Source organism: Pieris rapae, chromosome 7 (assembly GCF_905147795.1).
Source record: "Pieris rapae chromosome 7, ilPieRapa1.1, whole genome shotgun sequence".
NCBI classification, from domain to species: domain Eukaryota; kingdom Metazoa; phylum Arthropoda; class Insecta; order Lepidoptera; family Pieridae; genus Pieris; species Pieris rapae.
Window position 1 is genome coordinate 1,355,680 of NC_059515.1, and position 18,202 is coordinate 1,373,881.

The 18,202-nt window shown below is 35.6% G+C and overlaps 1 protein-coding gene across 5 annotated transcripts in view; it reads right to left on the minus strand.

Moving 5' to 3' along the window:
- Positions 1-1,140: 1,140 nt before the first annotated feature.
- The window catches only part of LOC110994613 (transcription factor Sp9), a 78,704-nt gene continuing 61,642 nt past the window's right edge, over positions 1,141-18,202 (minus strand). For all 5 annotated transcript variants that reach the window (XM_022261375.2, XM_022261377.2, XM_045628974.1 and 2 more), the window contains one exon: positions 1,141-2,898. In XM_022261375.2, the coding sequence (XP_022117067.2) occupies positions 1,774-2,898 (1,125 nt within the window). In that variant the 3' untranslated portion in view covers positions 1,141-1,773. The remainder of the gene's footprint in view (positions 2,899-18,202) is intronic.

Here is an 18,202-nt window from a genome sequence, read left to right on the forward strand (position 1 = left end):
ATAAGACGTCAATAACATGCGACTTTTGGCAAATATAGATGTCAATAAAGGTCGGACCACCGCGAAAACGTCATTAATAAGAGAAGATAAAGCTAGGTTTAATGGGTATGCCGGTGTCGCAGATGAGTTTGGTTTTTACGGCACGAGTTGACGCCACCCGCGATGCCCTAACCACCCATCCCCTTCTCATTTGCGGTTTCAATTTACTTTTTACGTCGGCTTCTTGTGTAAACAAAAGGATTTCATTAAATGTATTAAATTACTGTTTCAATGAGTATTTTTTATATTAATGTTGTAATCAGTGTGAAGCGATCCCTTTTTAGAAATGTACGGTAGTTTTTTTAAATAAGAAATGTAATCATAAGTTTTTTATATACACTAATAGCCTATACCTAAGCTAATATAAATAAAGAAATCGTTTATCAAAAAAAACAGCGCATTTAACAACGTTCGTAACAAAACGTGAATCATTTGTCTTTGAACACGAAATTATTTTATTATCAGGTAATTTGAGGATTATTACAAATGTCATTTTCATTATGATGTGTTATTGTAAATTTGGTAACATTTTTTAATGTAATAATTCAAAATAAAGGATATTTTCTAAAACGAAATGGATGATTTATATTTATTAATAATTAAAGCACCTAAAGGAAAATTTGACTACAGATAATAAAATAAGTTTGTAGATTTGTTTATGAACTTAGTTACGTATTATTAATCAGTATACTTACTATCGTAGCACAAACAGTTGAAGGCGCAGAAGAAGGAAGCAAGGAGAAGACCCAAAAAGAGGTTTACAACTGAATTATTACAGACAATTTAAATAGTGTCGTCATTTTGATTGATTTTTATAGTATATTTAACTATATTCACATATATCTTAATACTTTTAAGCCCCATTATCCCTTGTACTATGTTCGTTTCAGGTCGTTTATGATTTAAACTAATAAATATAGGTTGCATGAAAATGTGGTTCAATATTTGTTTGCTACTGCGCCGTATAGATGGCGCCATTACAATCAAGGAATGATTTATAGAGTGAATGAAATTCTATAAAATCGCCACAAAAGGTTATAATAAGTTTTTGATGGTTGTTTTAACTAAATAAAAAAGCATAGATCCACTCGGAAAATATATTTCAAGTTTATAAAATCAATTTCAGGCATATGCTTCGTTTATACACAGTTTGTACATACACATAGCATGCTTTATTATACAAATTTATAAATTTTCATAAGAACATTCCAACATTTTCTATTTTGTGCAGACGAAACATTATTAGAATAATCTGTGATGTACTGCTATGGTTATTTGTTGTGAATTTTTTAGGCATCTACTTAAAATAAAATATTAATACAATTATTCAAAACAATATTCTACTTTTATACAAAAAAAATTGACACAATATGCATTTATGATCTCTGTCCGTAACAATTAATTAGCAATATTCTAGTTAATATAATTTATAAATAAACTCTGATTTTGTTGGAACCATGAGGTATCATTTATCATTACAATAAGTACCAACTGCAATTTTGGACAAACGTGTTAACTACTTATATTATGTTAGTAGGATAATATTATCGTAATAACTAATTAGTATTATATACTGTACACTTTAGTCTCACAAAGTCCGCCGATTAATATCGAGTAGACTTTACACTTTCACGTTCATTCATGTTGATATGTGGTATGTACAGAGGGCGCAAGCGGCCTGCAGTATCACAGAAGCGACGCGTGATGGGGCACCGGCAGCGCCGCGCGCCCCAGTCACAGTGGCCCAGGCTTCACGTCCAACTGGTGCTCAGGTGACCGCCCACCCACTCCGCATTCCCCTTGACTGTTCTCCTCTGAATCCGAACACGAGTCTGAACTTCCCTTCTTGCCCCCGTTGTGAGTTTTCACGTGCTTCGCCAAATGGTCCGATCTCATAAACCTCTTGTTACACACGGGACATGCGAACCTCTTTTCACCAGTATGAGTCCGAAGGTGTCTTTGCAGTTCATCTGACCTCGTAAATCGCTTGCCACAGAATAGCCAATTACAAACGAATGGTCGTTCACCGGTGTGCCACCGTAAGTGGGCCTTTAAGTGTGAAGTCTTTCCGTACACTTTTCCACAGCCAGGAATGTGACAACTATGAATGTTCTTTTTGCGGAGATGAGCTCCAGCGGGTCCAAGTCGTTCAGCCTCCTGACAATTGGGACAGTCGCAAGTCGCTCGACCGGCGTATCGCCGCTGGGACCGTGGTGAAGGTGCCTGTGCTGGAGGTGCCGGAGAACCAGGCGCGTGTAATCCAAACGATCCTTGTGTTGGCAATACAGATTTGTAAGCGTCTTGTAAGAGGTGTGGTGCTGGTGGAAGTAAATGCGCCCCACCAGACAGGGAATGGGTGAGTTGTGAATAATCTTGTCCGGCATAATTCGCCATTTGGCCACCAACATCGAGCCAACCACTGTGGACGTCCCACCAAGTACTGCCAACAGCACTGACGCCACCCATTTCAGCAGCCTTGAGCGCTCCACCGCCGCCTCCTCCGCCAACGTTAAAGGGCCACGATTCATAGGGGTGTCTTGAGTACATTGAACCCAGGCTCGCGCTCGATTCACTTTTTCCTAATAGTTGGTCTCCAGATGATGGGAAATATATGTCATTTCCGTAGGTGGGTGCGGCTGCGCATGCCGTGGGACCGCGGCCGTAAGGCGTACAAGAGGGTGGCTGTGTCCGAGGAGCTACTCCAGCGCCCGGTGGTGAGTTGGTTCCTGGGCTTTTCTTCCAAGGATGAAAGCCCTTGCCAACGGCCGCGTCAGCCAGGGGCGGAGGAGATTTGCTCGATAGCTTATTACACTGCGCCGCCAGCATTGCCAAAGGCGTGCCGCGTAAGCTGGGATGCTCCTGAAATATGAGAAACGTTTAATTAATAATCATAAGAACGAAATACGATTTTATTATTAACTGAGCCGGTTTCGACCGTGAGAATCGGTTTTAGTGTTGGCTCTGATTTATAGCCTAATTTATATGGGAATCAATGTTTTGTTCCTAATAGCCGGAGGTGCTTTTGAATAGCAATATAAATAAATTAAGAGAAGGCCATAGGTACATATTTACAATTACGTGGATCGGTGACAGCTCCCGACCGCTACCGCTCGACGCCGCGGCGGGACGTCCTAATTAATAAAAGCTAACGACTTCAAATAAACGCAGAAAAGAAATGAGTTTATGTCAATCGCTTCTTGGATTAATATTTTAGGATAGATTTGATTTCAATATAAGGTATTGAATATCCTTCTACTGTAGTTAATCTAGCATCAAGGCTTGATGATATTTACTACCTATGCGATATACATAGAATAGGATTAAAATGCAAATGTGTTTAAATGTTAATGACAAATGTATCTGAATAAAGGCTATTAATTATTATAATACTATGTATTTCAAGAATATTGTAAATAATGTATATTGGTGTGTTGAAAATACATAAACAATATATTACCATAACTCGCCCCTATTAAAATAAAAAAATGAATCCTTTCGTGTTCCCAGTGAATAAAGATGAGTTGAAACGGTATATCCGACCGGATATTTCACCCCAATACGAGACAATGGCACGATAAAAAGTTTCATTGAGAACAATAAAATAATCCGGGGATCACTCGGGAAGTGGGGTGGGGTGCAGCCACGCCCATTATATTGTGATTGGTGCAGCTGTTGTGTCCTTAATTTTATGCGATATCTTGCACATCAAGTATGTTTATTTGATAATCTCTGGGTATTAGGGCCATTGAAACATGGCTTAATAATATTTAATACATTATTACTATACAACTAGTTAAAGTATGATTATATACAATCGATGTGGTATTGAGGTCTGGGGTTCAGATTTCTGTATCTTGTATGGCCATTTCTCAATCTAACTGGTGCACAGACAAACAGCTCAAATCGTCAAAAAATATCGTAAAGAAAACAGCAGGTCTAATGTCAACATTACCGGTGTTATTCAGAACCGAGACTTAGCACTGTCACTTCTGTATGTCAAAAATTAAATTTTGACGTACGCCACGTCAAATCAGTCATGTCAAATTTCATACATTGTTGACTAACGGGTTACATTTATGACTCAATTTCTGAATATCCTGAAGACTGTTATGGAGACAGCTGAGTTATGGGACTGTAGTTATACTTTTTGTTTTTGATTGCCGTAAATCTATGAATCTACTGAATATTTCCGAATGAATTCGACTTAGGGTCAATCTAGAAATGAGCAGACCAACTTTTTAAATAGCCTGCATCGGCGACCCTTTTGGCAATACCAGTGTCAGCTGTACTTAAAAATAGTTACATAAAAAACAGCAATACTTTATCAGTAAACCAACATATTATGCATTGTTTATATGGCTATCAAAGTTTGATCTATTACTGACTTTTTACCATCATTAAAGTGAATTAACTGTGAGTTGGATCAATTAAATTTTAATCATTCCATCGGTGAATATGTAAATTCGCTTCTTACAATTAAATATTCCCTATTTCTTTAGCGATTAAAATTGAATTCATTTTTATGGGTTTAGTGCCATTTCAAAGTTTTTGTAATGACTAGATTCTAGAAGGCCCATACTTAATACTTACTAGAGGGTCATAATATAATAATAACGAATATTAGACACCGATATATGGGGACGTATTAGAGCGTACAGGCTAGGAATGAATTCTTGAATCATTTTGATTGCATATTATTAACATTTTGTAGTAAGAGTTTATATATTTTAAATCATGTTTTTTTAAAATATTTAAGCATGCAGCAAGCAATAATGAGGATTTCCTTTAACCAAATAGGCCGAAATTTGAAAGATTTAATCAGGCATATTATTTTAAACATATTCTCAAACATTCAGAATTACTTCCCTGTAAATGCTTTTAATCCCATGACCACAAACTCATTTATCACATAAGATTTCATGTATACGATATTAAGTGTTAAATAAATCCATAATGCAGATATAAATAAATGTGGTTTAGACTGACTCTAGGATATCAACTAAGTACAAAGAACAATGCGTCACAATGCATCAACACGGTTGTATTAAAAGAAAGCAGAAATGACGTCGTCATAATTACCCAGGCATTATGGCTCATTCGGGTTGGAGCCATGAGTGATATAGGTGGATAATTGGTCAAAGTTGGCTCCGACGGCAGATTGGATCAAAGCGTAGATGAGGCCCCCGCGCCGACAGAGCGGCGCCGCTCCATTACAAATTTGATGGCCTTTTCCTTGTCAAAAAATGACGAAGATCTTTTGTTATAAAAACTCCGCGGAACCGGTGTGTTTTTTATCTGTGGTTACTCGTTTCAATAGATGCTCTGTATTTAGGTACAGTTTTTATTTGAAATGTCTTTGATATCGTTTTAAAAATTTAAATAAGGAATACGCACAACTGTATTCTTATTTATTGTTGTAAATGTTACATGGGAGAAAAATAAATAAATTATTATTATTATTAGTTATTATATCAAACGAGAATCTCAACTCGACCTTTATTTATTAAAAATAGAAAGGAAATATTACAAAAGTTAGTAGTTTTAAATTTTATTAATTATTTAAATTTAAGTAGGTAGGTACTTATTTGACAGATTGAATTTACTAGGAATAAATTTCGCACTAAAAGTGAAATAGAAATGTAACTAATATCTACTACAGAGTGCAGATGAGTTATAGCGATATATTATGCAAGATTTATAATAGTTTATCACAATTAAATTACTGGCAATAATGTGAGAGGTTAATAAATCGCCGCGTGGGCGCATCACGTCCCGAATGTCTTATTGGATAATTTAAAATTATCTACCAAAATTATGATGAACCCAAATGAATATTCAAGAGAAACGCTTACCTCTCCATGTTATTACGGTGATCGTGAAGTCGTTACTGAGAAAATTGTATTTCATAAAACTCATAACTATACTTATTACCTAATATTTTTCAGAAAACACGTTATTGAAAATAATGAGAGCTATTATCGATCTCTATGTACTCAGCGGATAAGTTAAATTATTTATTACCCTGTAATAATGTTAGCGAGATTTCGCACTGATGAGATAATGTAGCATGATGGAGTCTTGCCGTCTCAGTCAAGAGCGGATACAGCGTTCGTCGCAGCGTACATGTCGCAGCCAACCAGCTTAATAAGCTGTTCAAATAACAGCCTAGCCATTTAACTAGCGGCCTGAAGTATATTTAGCCTGCAGTAAATTAAAACTACCCAGCCAATGCGATACCTTGTGACATAAATAAAAAAGATGAAACATGACATTTAAAAAATGCAAGTCAGTCACAACTAACACATTATTATTGTCACTACACTCTACCATTATACCTATATACGAGCCTCCTGTCTGTTTAGCCCCTGTTCTACTAAAAAAATAGTGTTCTACTAATAAATGTTTTTCACTAAACGTTGGAAAACACCTTCAAAGTTGGCGCCGACGCCTCATTGACAGTGTGAAGAGTTTTAACAGTTTGAAAAATTTCACTGTTTTTTACTGGCTAAATTTCGATCAGGCCGCTAGTTAAAGATGTTTAGTTGAGAGGCCAGGCTCTTTATTGAACGGCTTATTGAACTAGTTTGCTGCGAAATATGTACAATACAGTTTCAGCGAAATTCTTGGTGTCGTGTGAGAAGCAGAAACGTATTTATTTTTAACAAAAATAAACTACCAATACAAGTTACGCCAATGCGGAAAGTATTTTTATATTAAAGAAAAAACAATACATACAAAAAAGCACGACATTTAACGGTAATACAAAATTTATAAAATCCCTATTTCTAGCAGTATAGGAACTGACATGAACTTTGTCAGTCACTCAACGAACAATTAAAAACATCTGTTAATCTATGCATTTTGCGTAGCTTTGTCAATAATATTCAATTGTGTTATAAAACTAAACTAAATGGTTGCCTGGAAGAGACCGCTCGAAAGCGATAAGGCCGCCAGTTGCCTCCTTTTCATTTAATTATGGTCAATTTATATATTGTAATGTAACGAACTGTTACTAAATAAATAATTTATTAAATTCGTGTTTCTAATTGTGCAAAAAAACGGATCTTCGAGAATACTCCTATATTGCTATATTTTCTACACGTAAAATTAGTTTAATAATCTGTTAATTTCGGTTGAAAATGGTTGCAATGTTTTGCCCTCTCAATCCCCGACCGTTAGTCTAATGCAAATCAACTCTTGCTCCCACAATTTATGACATATTGTCTGGTTATGTCGTTTAAGCCAATCTAGTGACGTTTGTGAAAGGGGAGAGGATAATTTCGGTATTTGAAGAGCTCGCTAGCTTATTTACGCTTATCGACAGTATATTCCAGATGACTTCATTACAAAATGAATTTCATAACTTCAAAAAACTAGCTAGGATTTCAGGCCTCTTTTTCGAATTTCGCAATTTTAACAGATTAAACATTACTTATCCGCAACTGGATATATTCTGTAGTAGGCTCTCTTTTTTATCTGTGTAACAAAAATTTCTGGTATTTTAAATGTCACTATGCGTATCTTATCTCGTATATATTTATTAATATGTCTTTTTGTAACACTTACGTTTACTTTAATTGTCATACATTTTAAATAAAAGACTTGTACCATGTACCTACCGTATATTTGTAACATATACCGTATATTTCGTAGGTACTGTATGATGTGGTAAACTTTAATAAATAAAATAAATAAATAACTTTCACTTGAGACTAGTATTAATGGAAAATAGCTTATTTATGTATTTCCTAGGGGTTATTATTTATATCTAGGGGTTACATGACATAAAGTTAGTCATACGTCCTCCATGTATCCACTACATTTTTAATACTATGTATTAATAAATAAAATAATAATAAAAACTAACTGCAATAAAAATAAAAATATAACTTATGTACACGCGTTAGAAGTTATTTATTAATTAAAAACTAAAATGTTGATTATGGCTAACTTCACGGTGACGATGTGCGCGCGCATTGTAAAAAAATACTCTTTTCATTTTTTCCTAACGCGCCAAAAGTAGTATGACTTCAAAAGTTATGTGTCAGTTGGAACTGTTTTATGACAACTTTAATGGTGGGTATCATGAAGAGAAATATAACTTATAGCAATCTACGGCTGACATGGTGTGTATATACCAAACCACGTTTAATAATTTTTATATGGCAGACATTTAATTTTTTTTTATATATGTTTAAATAACCGTAAATATATAGCTTCTCTGTTCCCATTAGAGCGACAATAGTTATTGATTTATCGCGTCGTTGGCGCCCAATTAGTAATGACGTCAAATTACAAAATAATTTGTTGGTGTCTTGGGTGGAAGCGTAACTCCATAATTGCCCAGGACATTATTAAGGCAAGGGTTTGAAATCCGATTCTATTGGTGGGGGAGCGACGCAAGTTTACATCCATATCGATTTCTTATATTGGGGACAATGTCCTATTTCACTTTGTCTTAGCTCAGTACGAAATGCGTATTTAAGGTTGCTTAACTTGGACCTACTATGGGGTTAAGAGTCAGAGTAAAAGTTGGTTAAACACGTTCAAGGATCTTTTTCTACTAAGCTAAGCCTTGAATAGTCTAGACTCGAAAGACCCATCTACCAAACCACGCTCCAAAGTTCTTAGTTCGGACTTACCCTGAATGTATATTTGTAAACTAGGCTCCACTCCCAATGTACACTCCACGACAATATAAATATACACAAAAAAACAATGGCCTTTTTAAGGCTGGTCCTCAGATTACTATCTGTTTCATGAATATTTGTCAATATACCTAATAAGCAAGTAGGTGATCATCATGAGCCTGACTCACCGTAGACTTTTCGGTTTCGGCAAGCCGGTTTCCTCACGATATTCCCCGTCATCGTTAGAGGAAATGTTTAGACATAGACAAACAGTCTATTGCACAGCCGGGAATCGAATCTACGACTTAACCTACTGCTCTCACACATGTTTTACAGAATAGTTTATTTTTGTTAACCTTCAAGTTGTGTACAAAATATAGCCTTAGTGATTCGATTACGATCGTTTATTATTTTAAATATTGACTGTCATAACACAGTGTACATTACGTATTGATTTATAATTTACCTTAAGAGTTTACGACTCATAAACTACAGAACAGCATATAATGCTGACCGCGACTGCTGTAAAGCACAATGTTAAGCAATTTTTATTCAAATCTTTTGTGATACGCGTTCAAATTGCGTTATATGGATAAATCGTGTAATATGTGGGACAAGCTCATTCCTTTCGATTTTGCCGCTGGGCATAAAATACTTTAGACGTATCGAGACCCACAAAACAGGTTCATGTTTGATACTAGCTGATACCTACGAGTTTTATGCGTGGAGTTAATGTTTCGATTATATTTTAACAGGATTTTACCGGTATAAATGTGACCATTTAAAAAAATTGTCCTGTCCCAGTTTCGCGTGCAACAAGCGTGATAGTCTGTGCTGCCGGCGGAAAATAATAAATATGTTGGAATAATTACCAAGTTATTCTAACAATTTTCTTTATCTCTACCCGTCACATCATTTACTGATACGTAATATATTCTTTTCATTTTTCATACTATCTTAAACGAAATTACAAAAGAGGTAATTTAGCACTGCATAGTCTAAAATCTCACTCACTGCGTAAAACTTAAAAATTCTTAGAGTCAAGACTTACTTAGTATCTATGTCAAAACAATTTTTGCATACAGGTGTCATAGTTTGTGTGTCCCTACGTCCCTTTAATACTTCCATGTGAGAGACACGGAAATATGTTTAAGAGCCTTCTACTAATGGAACATATTTTACAAAGTTCATTAAAAGATAAAACAAATTGCAATGTTCCAAAGTCATCCGGTATCGCGTGTTTGTAGACGCTTAATGTAGAAATAATGTCTGGGTGCCATTATCTTTTACTTAATTCGAACCCTGTTATTACTTTTCGACATCAAACTTTGAAAGATCAATACGGTAATGTAAAAATCTACTTTTCTTGAACACCAATTTCGTCATAATAATGACATTTTGTTTTATTTTCTCTTGGAAAGGAATCCCTGGTAAAAACTTAACTCAACGTACAATTAAAAACGTCTGTTAGTCTGTGCTTAATATTATTAATGTATTAACTAGTAGTAAATATTTTTATTACAAAAAATACCTTTGTTTACTTATATAAATCACAGATCCTATCATAACTACGCATGCACAGACCACACAGTCTGAAATGTGAATTTCGCGCGTAAATAAAGACAACTCACAATCGTACATCTTTAAATTTATTAATGGCCAGTTACATTATGCATTTTAATCTATGACAAGAAAAGAAGGCCGAATTTCAATAGACCGTGACAATTTAGAAAAAGCGGTCCCCTCTTACACATGCCGATCGCACATGCGTATACGTCACAGGCCGATAATTGCCATTTAAATAAATAATTTTCTGAACAATTTCGAGGACCGCTGTGGCATGTGGACGCGTGAAGCGGACTAATGATCGTAACTAGCGCGGTTTCACGCCTTCACTCACATCAAGGGGTCTGTGGCCAAGTTACAATTTACTTTTTAAAATAATAGTCGATCCTTCTACGATCTTTTTTTTCACGGGCTAATGCCTTTATGAGGTCTTGAAACTTGAACGAAACTCACCCAAAACGCTTTGTCAGATTTTTATGATTTTTTATGTATATATTCAGTAGGTCTTCTGAAAAGTGAAAAGGGGCGACGTAATTTTCATATCTCTTATGATTTGGCATTTAATACACACATTATGGCAACGTTTGTCGGGTCAGCTGGGTTTGTATGAAAGCCTATATTTTGTTATGACATTTGTTTTGTCCTTTTTTATGACCCAAAAAAACAAAAGATGTCCCGGTGAAAAATAAAATATGTTTTTCTTAAATGGTGGGCAGAGGCAAAACAGCTTACATTTCCAGTCTCAATGGAGGTAAACCATCATGGCAGAGTTCGTTTAAACATACATTATATTTTAGTAGTAAAAATAATGTTAAGATTGTTAAGCTGAAGAAAACATTTTAAACGCGTTGGACTGTTAAAGCTATCTGTGCTACTTATAAGTCTTAGGCTCGGAAACTTAAGAACGGGACTAGAAAAATCTACTAGCAAAATAACGTTTTTAAAATCTTATCCTTAGCATAAACCTCTCACTGTATAAAATATAGTATTAACTGTGTCTGATTTCAATACGATGTTTTATTGCTTAATATGTGCATACACATAAGCTATACGAAAAAATACTGATAACAGTCACCCACAGCTAGATTTTAGTAAAAATCGTAGAAATATTGAGTTATATGAATAATTTTATATTGTTTGAAATTATTATATTTTGCGTGATGGAATCTGCTCTAAATTGTTAGTGACGACCTTCATAAGTTGGGTAGATAATAAGAGTAATTTTAAGAACCTGTTCCATAAAAAGCAACATTGTATACGCGATACGAGTCAATACAAGCTTGTAAAGTTAAATGACCTTCTTAATTCTGTAAAGACACTGAGAAATTTGAAAGTCTGTAGTTGTATATATTTATTAAGGAAACGAAACAGATATCTCTCTAAACAACAAAAAGTCTCACTGATAAAAAACAAAATACAAAGCAAAAAAAAAACATGACAGCACAAAATTTATAAATTAGGAGAACGACAAATATAGCTATAATAAAGAAAAACTATACAAGTCTTAGGACAGTTATAGTTGTTTTAACTTACTCTTAAATGAAGCAGTAAATGAGTAAGAAAGGGTCGATATAAGTGGCAGAATTCAAAGTAGAAAAAGCTCGTGGAAAAAGTTAGCGGAACCAATGTTGGTTCTGGGAGTCGGAAGGTTCAAGATTCTGCGATAGCATAATCAAGCCAAGGTTTAAATGTCCCGGCGGCAACTAAGTTTTCGTGGTTACGCAACAAAGAAAACTTAGGCATAGTCGGTGTTTATTTGAGGAACGTAACAATTAAGAGATTGAAAGAGTATGGGTAATTTTTCTAGAAATGAGCTGTAATTTGTGTATATATATATCGTTTTGTTTTCGTCGAGAGTCTAATGTGTCAATTAGTATCTTCGCACGCGACGGCGGTGTATTAGATAAATTTTATAAATGCGTTTTGAATATACACTGTACTACGTAGGTGACTAATCCAAACCTTTAAAAGTCACGATACAAATTAATGTATACAAGATTAATCAATGCCGTATTTGTAAGCGCAAAACAGTGTTGCCAATTAAGATGGTGACGAACATAATAAAACAACTGTTATTCACGTATGTTAATTCTACAATACCCCTAGTGTTAATTACTTATTTCGCTTAGATAAAAGTACTGATATCTCTTTTCATTACATCATAAACACAATCCTACAGAAAGAGATGAACGAGTTTTGTTTCAAAAGACTGTAAATCCTAGTGGCCGTTCAAATATTAAGTAAGCACTTATATATAGGGGGGGCTTTGATTTTCTTATTTGATGATTACCTTAACAGTAATTATCTACTGTTGTACACATATTACCCACACATTGCCCATGAAAACGAAATGCATTTTCGAGGATTCCTACAAAAGTTCATGCGTTTATGTGCTATTATTTTTGAGACCTTTGCTTACTTTTGCTGACAAGAGGAAGGGAGGAGGGGGGTTAAATTCCAGTAAATCTGCTTACGTATCTAATATTGGAACGGCCCCTGTTAATATTTAATAATAATAATAATCAGTCGCGCTAGAACCTCTTTAGGTCTTGGCCTCAGCTCAGATTTTTTAATCTGTTTCATGATCATTTTTTTAAATCTAATAGGCAAGTAGGTAATCAGCCTCCAGTGCCTGACATGTCGTCGACTTTTTGGTTTAAGTGATGTCGGTTTCCTTACGATGTTTTTCTTCACCGTTCGAGTAAATGTTAAATGCGCACATAGAGACATTGGTGTACAGCCGGGGATCGAACCTACGAACTCAGGTATGAGAGTCGCACGCTGAAGCCACTAGGCAAACACTGCTCAACTGCCTGCATATTTAGCAATTAAGTATGGTTGATAGTGAACGAAACAAGACATTTATAAACTAATTTATACGTTTAAGGTTATTGTGATTGTAAAAGGTTCAAGGCTGTAAACCATTTCAGTGAGGATAATATCTCGTTGCGTGCTCAAGCCGTCGCCGAAGGCCTCGGCCGACAGTTCCGAGAAATCATCGTTAAACTCACGTATTTTTGGTAGCCAGATAATTCCAGTAATTACTGAAATTATAATAATTAGCTCCATTTAAACCATTGTAACAAACAAATAAAATATCTAGAACATTGCTTAAGGCGTGCGCGAGCGGCCTTTTCCACGATTTACGTCATTCATTAATTTATTGACGGTTCTTTGACGCCCGAGTCGATCTAAATGCCGATTTTAATACCACCTACAGACATATATGGAAACGACCAAGGGGAAACAGAAGAAGAGGGTGCCGCGAATGAAGAAAGAAATCCATGGACTGGAGATGGTTCGAAACAGCTGGAGGAGGAATTTACCCGTGAAGGGGTCCCGATCAATGGTTACATAGCAAGAAAAAGGAAAAAATGATATCTAAGATATATATATTCTACTTTCTGAAAAATTATTATTATTATATATATAAAGTTTACTTCTATCGCCGGATGCTTCTGAAAACTGATCACAAAATATACTTATATGCATATCAGTCAGGTCAGGTCAGGTTTTGTAGCCCTTTATTGTTATCTATAATCATCTTGAATACGTCCAGTTCAGCGACTGGGGATGACTGTGGAACTCGTAGCCAAGATTAAAAAACATTTCGACGGTGTTAATACACAAAGTATAAAAGCTAAGTTTTAAGTGTTGCCCTAGGGACTTCACGATCCCTGCGGTCGTAGGTTCGATCCCCGGTTGGGCACCAAGGACTTTCTATGTGCGCATTTAACATTTGCTTAGACCCAAAAAGACGACATGTGTGTGATGAGACTTGTCTATTAAATTGACAAAAGATCATGAAACAGATACAGAAATCTGAGACCGAAACCTTAAAAGGATGCAGCGCCACTAATATATTACATTTAACAGTTTTAAACCACAACAGCTGTACACAAAACCCTTGATCGCAATTATACAGCTGGTACATTGACTCCAGCAAGTGGAGTTCATCAATAGATGTGGTTGGATTTTTTTACATTTTCTTTCCTGTTATTGAACAAGGCATTAATTGCTGAGAAAATTACGAGCCCCGAGGCTTAAACGTAGCCTCTGGAGCTCATACAATAATTACGCATACTTAAGTTCCACTAGGATTCCAGCATGCTAGCATTTAATTAGTAACATGTTGATTTTGATACATTTTAATTGATGAGCAATAAACAACTATAATTTCCCACGGAACAATTGTTTCGAGGTGTTGAGAGTTCCGTCACGTACTTTCGGTAAGAACAAAGGCAAATTGCTTGAAAATCCCATAATTCAATTTGCATAGAAAATGGTCGGCAAGAAGTGTACGCGCCGCGGGCTTTGGGAACTGCTTTCGCCACTTCAACACTACGCTGAATCGATTAGTTACGACGCCTGTCGTGACTACAAGGATTTCCAGTACTTGAAGATATCGATAGCGCTGAGGCAAGAGTGACTCGCGCTTTATTATGATAATTCGGGCGGGGCCGATTGTATCGCTATCCGCTCTCGTAACAATTGAATTAGCATAGCGGAGTTGCCGCAGCGGGCGGTCCTAGCCACGCGACCACCAATGTGCGTCTCACATCCGATTTAATTTTTTTCATAATGTTTTTTGTGTGTTTTTTAACACTTGTTTTATTAAACATTAATGAAACTCACACTTGTGTGCTGTAAAGTAAGGACGCACACATATCTAAATGACGTATTTTTACTCTTTATATTTGTAGTTAGTGGAAAGAAATATGAATGCAAACATCGGCATTTGTGGTCAACAGTTCCAAAATTGAATTCTTTACTAAACCAACATGGCGTCAAATCTTTTTCCTTTAACCGGCCAGCATTCACGTTATATTTTGCATAGACTACAGTTAACTGTAACCATAGAGATTGTCAAAATAAGGGATAGACCCTCAAGTGATCACAGTGAACATTAGTGCCATCAACGACAGACGTGGTTTAAACCGTCGAAAGTGAAATTCATTGAGGTCGTGTATCGTGAGTTATGGCAGGGGTGACGTCACGTGACCCTTCTAATGGAACGGGGATTTCAAGTACCCAAAAGAAAACAATTTGGCTTTATTTTGATCTGAGGTCTTTTGTATTACGGTGGTTTGAAGGGATGTTTTTGTACTTAGTATTACTAAGAGGTTTCTGTGAGTGTACATTATTTACGAGTTAGTATCCAATACGAAGTTGTTTTAGCGTTAAACTTAGACTGAATGCAGACTGGGCCAACAACATTGATTATAGTATCTAGATATATTAAAGTTAAACATACAACCTCTTTCGTGTATGACCTTAGTAACAGTTGTTATATTATACTGTAGCGGAAACATGCGTGTTCGTAAATTATTATTTTATTATGAATTTATTTTACCACCTGAATTTCAATCTGAAACTCTCGTACCGCTAGAGAAATCATCCCACTACAGTATATTATATGTAAATCAAAATTGAAACTTGACTTTATCAAAATCCGTTGACTTTTACCACGGAAAAATAAATATAGACTGATAAAATTTTTGGAAGTTTAGAGCTCTTAATTTTAGATGACTTTATAGGTACATTTATATAGCATAATTTTTAGTAAAATTTTAGTATTTATATAGTATACTGAAAATTGGTGGAGTGACAATCTTACTTACAAATAAAAATATGTATAATATTACCCGTGTAACAAAAAATTTGGAAGCGTATGTATTTTTTGTTATATATGATATAATGGCGGCATAGACATCATACTAATGGAATATTCCACGGTCCATATATACGTACCTACTTAATTTAAAGTACGCAACGACAAATTGCAATCGGAAAATTTACAGTTAAAAGCCGGATGCAACATTTAATAGTTTGCAATTTCCTATCATTCTTGTTAGCAATAATGGGGCACGTGCTCTCCGACATTTCGAGGGATTTGTTTAAAAAATTTAATGTTATGTGTATTAATTATTACGTCCACTTTTATATTTTTAGTATATATTGGTATCAAACACCGATCGATTCTCCGTCAGATGATTTTTTTTTCAATTATGAGCGTCTATTTTAGTACTTTAGTTACCCAAAGTGTTCTCTAAGGTCGGACCTCATTTAAAAGTTGTTTTATGAAAAAATCCAATAAATAATTGTTAAATACCACCTTTCATACATTAAATTGACTATTATTATCACAGATTAAAAACAATTCCACAGACTAAGACGAAACAAAAAAGTAATTTCTATGAATGAGGTTTAATTATTTATCCATAAAAGAGGTTATATATTGAATATTGTCCTTTTCAGCTTAGGATGATTGGAAAGCATCAAAACATACACATTAGTGTATGATTTGAGTGCTTTCCAATCGTAGAAATTTTACATAATACTATCACTGTCTGAGTAGAACAAAATACTGCTGAATCATATAATTAAAAAAAAAACAATCTATTTGTGGCCATACTTCGTTGATAAGGTGAATAGAATGTGGAGAGACGCTACGGGTGGGACACCACGGGGTTCCTATTGTGTGATAAGTGCTAAACTAATTGTTCATGAGGCAGTTTAGCGACACTTTTGGGGTTTTGGGTCGATGACAGATCAGATATCGGTGATAAGATTTATTTACAAACACAGTTTAATTGTTATAAAATATTTAATTATTAATGAAGTTTAGCGACGTCAGTTATTTAGGATTGCAACACTGTGTTTGGTATTAAAGGTGTGACCGTGATAAGTCATTTGATTTTTTTTTTCAATTATTCTATATTCTAATAAGTACTAAAATAAGTACTAAAATAGTCGACTATGAGCCCATAGCTCATAGTCGACTATTTTAGTACTTCTGTTACGTACCCTAAGTTTTAATGTAATGTTAAAAAATATACTCGAATTATGCCAGAAACTACCTTAACACGTCCCATATTGACAGAATCGTGTCATCGAAGCGGTAATTTCGACACAAATGAGCACCCGAGGTAGAGTCCGATGACAGAAGAACAAAGGCGCCGATGGAGAGGGTATTAATTAGTGAGTTGCATCTTTCTGTTAGCATTAAGGCAATGGCGCCGCATGACTTGCAATCGACTAACAAGCCGTCTTAATGCCGTGATTTGCAAAACGCACTGCGGTTTTTACTCGCGTTTAACGCAAAAACGCTTATGATAACAGAAACCGTCGACTAACTTCACTATGGTAATGTGAAGCTTGCGATTGCGTAACAAGCTGGCTCGATGCCGTGATTTGCAAAACGCACTGCGGTTTTTACTCGCGTTTTAACGCAAAAACGCTTATGATAACAGAAACCGTCGACTAACGTCACTATGGTAATGTGAATCTTGCGATTGCGTAACAAAATTAATGCCGAGAAACATTACTATAGTAATATTGAACTTTCCACACAGGACTCGGTTACCTAATGACTTAAAATCGAATACCCAAACGGGTCAGGCCATGAAAGTGGTGAAGCGAGAGATGTATAGGACTGTGGCCAACGGTGATCTGTGGTTTATGACTTCGGGAAAAGGCGAGAAGTTGAATTAATTATTAAAACTTCTAAACAGAGAAAGGACAGTGCGGCCGCTACTCCATTAAACAAAGGCGAGTAAAAACGGCGATTTTATTTCCGCAGTGCGGCCTCAGACCAATATAAAACCCATTCAGAAGCCGACGACATGACTTATCTTATTCTCAAGGGATGGATTGGTTAATTTCGACCTCAATTAGAGCGGTGAGTTCAAAAGATTCATTTTAAATTGAAAAGTAAATAATATAGTAATAAAGAAATCTTAAAAGCGGTGTTGGCCTGGCTTCAGCCTGCGACTCATATGAGGTCGTATGTTCGATCCCCGGCTATTCACCAATGGACATTTTAAGTGCATATTCAACAGTCGAACGGATTAGGAAATCCGGGTATCCGTCGGATTGACACGAAAAGTCGACGGCGTGAGGCACAGGACTCAGGAGGCTGATCATCTACTTGCCTATTAGATTGACCAATTATGAAACAGATTCAG